This window comes from Arachis ipaensis, chromosome B03 (assembly GCF_000816755.2).
Source record: "Arachis ipaensis cultivar K30076 chromosome B03, Araip1.1, whole genome shotgun sequence".
NCBI lineage: Eukaryota > Viridiplantae > Streptophyta > Magnoliopsida > Fabales > Fabaceae > Arachis > Arachis ipaensis.
The window spans coordinates 6,367,019-6,373,433 of NC_029787.2; the positions used below are offsets into that span (position 1 = coordinate 6,367,019).

Here is a 6,415-nt window from a genome sequence, read left to right on the forward strand (position 1 = left end):
ATTGGATAAAAATAAATTTTTTATCTTTAATATTAATTAATTATTTTTTAATTAATAAATAATTAGTCAATTTTTTTTATCCAATTTTATCATATTAACCATGATTTTAACTTTGACGCCACCTCCCAATGCCAGTCTGATTACCGTCGTCATTGGCTTAACACTTGATCATAAACCTCTACAATTTGTCGCAGATGATAATTAAACCGCTACAAATCATAGCTGTTTATGCTATATATGTGTTCGCATGTATTCCGCAACGGATAGAGATATGAAATTTTGTAAACCACTATTATAAAATAATTGCATTCGTATGCAGAGAAAAAAATTCAATCGTTGGAACTTGTATATTAGATCATCAAATAATTTAATAATGTAAATTATACTTAAAATAAGGAAGAAAAAGGGAACTACAACTTCGAAGAGTTTTAGCTGAACCCAGAAACTGAAGTTTGAGGCTGTCTAGAGTTTACGTAGTAGGCTTACCTTAGCTTAACTCGGCTTACACCAGCTTTTTGTCTCTCTTCTGGTTCCTCTTCCTTTATATAGAAGCAATCTTCTTACACCGTTTTCTCAATCCTCAGTCTCATTCCCTTTACTAAAATAGATAGACAGAGAGATAGATTGTTGTTTATTCACAGTTTTCTTGTGTGTTTTGGGAATTTTCTTAATTAGTTGTTTATTTTCGTATGTTCTAGGTTTTTCTTTTGGCCTGTTTGTGGGGTTGGTGAATTCTGGATTTTGATTGTAAAGTTTGAAGCTTTTCTGAGTTTAAATGTGGGACTTTGCATTGATATCTCACATCAAGTGCAATTCAGCAGTTGCGCCATTCTGAGTGCATTTGGTTCTTTATGTGCTGTACTAGTTTTGATACATTTGCCATGGTCATTTGGAATTTGGGGCCAAATATTCAGATTTTTCTTATTTTTACCATTTTTAAGAAGTTGCATTTAGCTTGAGCGCTGTTTTTCAATTAAATTGTTGCTGTTATGATTTTGAAGCAGTTTCTGTCCAAAATTTGATTTTGAAGCAGTTTCTGTATAAAATTTATCTTTAATGCAGTTGAACTTGTGCCAATTTTGAGGATTGAAATTATTTTGGAAAATTTTCAATAGTTTTGGATGGTGATTTTTTAGCTTTCTTCAACAGTTGGTCTGTGGATTTTAAATATAGGATATTTTGAGTGACTCATATATACTTCCAATAAGACTTTTGATAGTTTGAAAAAAAAAAAAGTGGAAAATAGTTAATGAATATTGATTTTGATAGCTTTGAAAAAATGATTTTGAGAGAAATGATGAGTTTTGTAATAGTGAGGTTGGTTGAAGTTGAGTTAGCATACTAAATTTTAGAGAGCAATTTGTATCAGGTCAACAAAGTGTTCTGTAAATTTTCAGATTATATATATTTCAATTTAAAATCTAATTTGCTTTTCTAAAAAACTTTTCTTGTACAAATTTCCTTGGCTCAAAATTTATGTATGTCTGATTATCTGTATCTGGCGCCAAGTTCTAATTTGGTCCTTAAAGTTTCAAACGTTATGTTTTAGTCATATTTCAGTCCAAAATAATTTCAAAAACGGATTCTAATACCAAAAAATAGATATGACTTAACAATAAAATTGTTAAGTCCATATCAATCATTCCATTAACTATGTGTCAAATTTAATTGAATCCGTTTAAAACCTTTTAAAATAAAATAGAAGTTTAAAAGGTTAGAAACTAAATTAAAATTTAACCCAAGAGTTGGGGACCAAAATAGCAGTTTACCAATTTTTTCTATTTGTTTAGGGAATATTTGTAGTTTAAGTTTTGATTTAATTTCCTACTCTTTACCGATGACTTGGCAGAAGTGGTAACTTTTCAGGCTTGTCGGACGCTGGTAATCTGGGAAGGAATTTCAAGTGGAAACTTGCCAACAAAAGAACTCTAACACAAGCTGAATTTTGATTTGAAGTTTGTTTTCTAACATAATCATGGAAGATCAGTTTTTCTCTGAGGGAGAGGGAATTGGGTATTGGACACCTCCTGGCGCTCAATTCGATGGACCAAGCATGATAGACAACGGAATAAAAAATCTGAAAATTCCCGGTGAAAAAACTGTACTATGCATTGAAGAATCAGCTTGCTATATAAATGATATTGTGGTAGGAGGATTTGTTCGTGCATGTGTTAAACATTATCTCGAGGAAGGGCAAGGTGTAGCTGGGAAAGCGCTTCAATCAAATCGTCCATTCTTCTATTCCGATGTGAAGGCCTATAATATTAGTGAATATCCCATTGTTCACCATGCGCGAAAATATAAGTTGAATGCTGCCGTTGCAGTCAGGCTAAGGAGTATTCATACCAATGATGATGATTACATAATAGAATTCTTTCTACCTGTCATTATGAATGGAAGTCAAGAACAGCAACTTTTATTAGACAATCTATCAGATACTATGCAGAGAATGTGTCAGAGTTTGAGGATAGTTTCAGATGATGAATTATACGGGATAGAAGGTTCGCAAGTGCAGTTTTCAAAGGAAGAAGGCTCGAGTTTTTTCTCTATGTATAGGGGAAATTCTCATATGGCGCCGGAAGGTGACCATGATTCGGTCCAGCCTATGTCCTTGACAAACAATGAAACTGAAGCTGCTCATAACCAGGTATATCTTAACAGTTGCTTCATTTGAGAAATCATTTATTATAATTTATGATTCAACTTTGTAGGCAATGGATGGATCAAGAAAGCAGACTGAGAAAAAGAAAAGTACAGTGGAGAAGAATGTTAGCTTGAGTGTTCTCCAGCAATATTTCTCCGGTAGTCTTAAAGATGCGGCTAAAAGCCTTGGTGGTAAGACTACTACAGCTTTGTCCCTGCAGATTTCTTTTAATTTATTCAATCAGCATATTATTTTGGGTTAGATGATAGATTCTGGTTCTAAAAATATATAGATGACAAATATTTGTGAAAAACACCAAGATGATTATTATTGACAAGTGATTCTTCTTTAACAGTTTGCCCAACAACCCTGAAAAGGATATGCAGGCAACACGGAATCGCAAGATGGCCATCGCGCAAGATCAATAAAGTTAATCGTTCGTTAAAAAAAATACAAACCGTGCTTGACTCAGTCCAGGGTGTGGAAGGAGGACTGAAGTTTGATCCTTTCAAGGGGGGATTTATTCCAGGAGGATCAAGCAACCAAGAAATTAATGCACATAAAAGTTCTCTCTTCCGGAAGAAATGTTCTGGAAAATATCCTGATCCCGCAGCAAAAGATGCAGTCACCGTATCTCCGGCATCTGGTAGCAAAGGTGAGAATTTAGCTTCTGCATTTAGACATGCTTATATCTAATTCCAAGGGTGAGTTGAAGAAAAACAAAGCTTTTTTCTGTTGGTGTAGATTCAAAACCAATAGGCATGGATGATGGTGGATTACGGCAGGAACCCTTTCCGGTTTCTATTTTGGAAAGTTCTAGGTGTGATATAGCATATCACAGTCCAAACACCTTGGTTGCCAATGAGATGGAAAATTATCTGAATGGGGCTGACAAGCTCGGCGAGCATCACAATCCCGCTACTTCAAGCATGTCAGACTCGTCAAATGATTCTAAATCTATAATCACAATCACAATTACAAATAAATAAATTTTGTCTAATTTAGATTTTTATAACTTCTTCCCAAGTCGTGAAGGCTACAAATTCATCCAACAAAGCAATTCAATGATTTTCTGAAATAAAAATAATTCTAAAATTCTGTTTCTTTGATTTTATTAAAAAATATAACTATTTAAAACTATTTTAGTTAATATTATATACAAATTCTATTAGAGTTGGTATTCCAACGTTTGTATTTTTTTATACAAAAAAATCTTTTTAAATTTCTCATAGAAATCGATTGCGTTGATGAATAAGCTCTCAATACTGTCCAAAAACCTTTCCTATTCCAAAGAGTGTTTTGGATTTTTTTTAATCTCGAGGTGCGTTTATTTGGAACTGTCGTACATCTAATATAGTGATAGTGATTGCGCTGATGAATAAACTTTCAATGCTGTCCAAAAACCTTTCTTTTTACAAAGAGTTTCTTGGATTTTTTTTATCTCGAGATGCGTCTCTTTGGAATTGTCATGCATTTAATATAGTGATAGTGATTGCGCCATTCAAAAACCTTTCCTTTTACAAAGAGTCTTTTGGATTTTTTTTATCTCGAGGTGCATTTTTTTGGAACTGTCATGCATCTAATATAGTGATAATGATTGCGTTGTCTAAAAATCTTTCCTTTTTACAGAATTTTTTAGAACTGTCATGCATCTAATATAGTGATAGTAATTGCACTGTTCAAGAATTTTTTTATCTCAGGGTGCCACGCATCTAATATAGTTTATTTTTTTCTGGATCTCGAGGTACGATCCATGCATCTAATATAGTTTTTTTTTTGGATCTCGAGGTGCGATTTTTCAGAACCGCCATACAACAAATAGTTTTTTATTAGGTTTAACAAAGAGTCAGAATTTTCTTTTGAATAATGGAAAGGGCGAATAATGGGAATGGAACTTCTTTTGAATAATGGAAAGGGCGAATAGTGGGAATCGAACTCGCGTCTTCTCCTTGGCAAAGAGAAATTTTATTATTGGACTATATTTGGATATTTGAATTGTATTTGATACATAATATATCAATTTTATTTATGTTTTAATTTTATATAGATTACTCTATGCTTTTAATGTTAATAGGATTTTTTAAATATTATTTTTTATATTTTCTTATTCTTTAATTTTATATAAGTTACTATATTCTTTCAATGTTAATAAATTCTTTTTAATAGGTATAAATTGAGTTAAATTCTAATTTATTTTCACATTTTATATTTACTTTTTGTTATATTACTATATAAATCAACATTCACTTTGTATAATTTTTTTATCCCTCCTCACATAATCTCATATCTTTTTTTTTCCTACCACTTTTGCTAAATATATATATATATAGTAAGTAACTATGTAATTGTATTTATTAAGAAGAAAGTGAAGAAAAAAATGACAGTGACTCAACTAACCATGATAAAGAAGATTTGACTTAAATTACTTTTTAATCCTTTTGTTTCTAATTGAACTACTTTTAATTATTTTATTTCTACTTCTTATGTGTCTTATTATTATAGCTTAGGATTTTTTTTTCATTTTTCTTCTCACTCTCATGACATTTATTTTTTTTAGATTACTCTATAATTTTATATTCTCCTATTCTCTATTTTTATATAGGTTACTCTATCTTTTTATAGTCTCTTACTATTTATTTTTATATAAGATACTGTATGGTTTTAATGTTAATATTATTTCTCTTTAATGGGTATAAATTGAGTAATAAAACATAATTTATCCTCTTCTTTTATACATAAGGTTTAGGGTTTTTCAAAAGTAACTTTTTTGAGTTTTTGACTTATAGAAAGTAGTGGTATTAATGTCTGGTGCAATTTTCAAAACCAAATTGTGGTTTTCTAAGAAACTATTTAGAAACTTATAGAGAAGTTAAAAAAATGACTTCTCTCATAATACTACTACTTTTTATCACAAATCTATAAAATAAGCACTTTTAAAGCTAAAAACCCAAATACAAAATAATTTATTTATAAATTACTTTTAATATAATTATTTATTATTTAAGTTATTTTTCAAAAGGAGTTTAATTAAGCTGTTTATCCAAACTGAACCTTACTCCTTCTTATGTTTTCTATATAAATTAACATTTACTTAACACCTCTTCTTTATCTTCTCTTTCACATAATATCATGCCACTTATTTTTTTTCCTCCATTTTTATTAATATTTTGCACAAATATTTAAAGAATTCAGTTGATAGCACAATTCTTTTTTTAGTTTGATAAACATATGTATAAAGTAATAAATTCTTAAAATACTAAATCTTTACAATTTTTTTTTATTTTTGGTTTAATTATATTCACCAGTTATTTCAATCATATATTTTTTTTTTCTTTCAATAATTTATAATTTTTAATATCATTTAGTTAATTTAAGTAAGGACTACTACGCCTTCACGTCTTATGTCCCAGGCACTGTAAAGAACATGCTTCCCCCAACCGCCCCAAAGTTGAACTTTCACAATAATGGGTTTTCATATGGATTTAAAAACTTCTTACTCAGATTGGTTATTTTCTGTGCAGTGTCTATCAAATAACAAAAGAGCAGCTTTAACAGAGATAATTTATGTGTTACGAGCTGTGTATCATGCGCATAGTTTGCCACTGGCATTGATATTTCAAAGTGCGTGCGATATTTTAGAACTGTCATGCAACAAATAGTTTTTTATTGAGTTTAAGAAAGATTCAGAATTTTCTTTTGATTAAGGGAAAGGGCGGATGGTGTGAATGGAACCCGCGGCTTCTCTTTGACCAAGAGAAGTTTTATTATTGG

The 6,415-nt window shown here is 30.6% G+C and overlaps 1 protein-coding gene and 1 long non-coding RNA gene across 4 annotated transcripts in view; both read left to right on the plus strand.

The window, feature by feature from the left end:
• The window catches only part of LOC107628968, an 8,406-nt gene extending 6,483 nt beyond the window's left edge, over window positions 1–1,923 (plus strand). For all 3 annotated transcript variants that reach the window (XR_002358754.1, XR_001617890.2, XR_002358753.1), the window contains one exon: window positions 1,867–1,923. This is a non-coding gene — a long non-coding RNA (uncharacterized LOC107628968). The remainder of the gene's footprint in view (window positions 1–1,866) is intronic.
• LOC110269345 (protein NLP9-like) lies at window positions 1,976–3,633 on the plus strand. Its single transcript, XM_021117126.1, has 4 exons — window positions 1,976–2,647; window positions 2,712–2,835; window positions 3,000–3,299; window positions 3,389–3,633. The coding sequence occupies exons 1-4, from the start codon at window positions 1,976–1,978 to the stop codon at window positions 3,631–3,633; spliced, it is 1,341 nt and encodes a 446-aa protein (XP_020972785.1).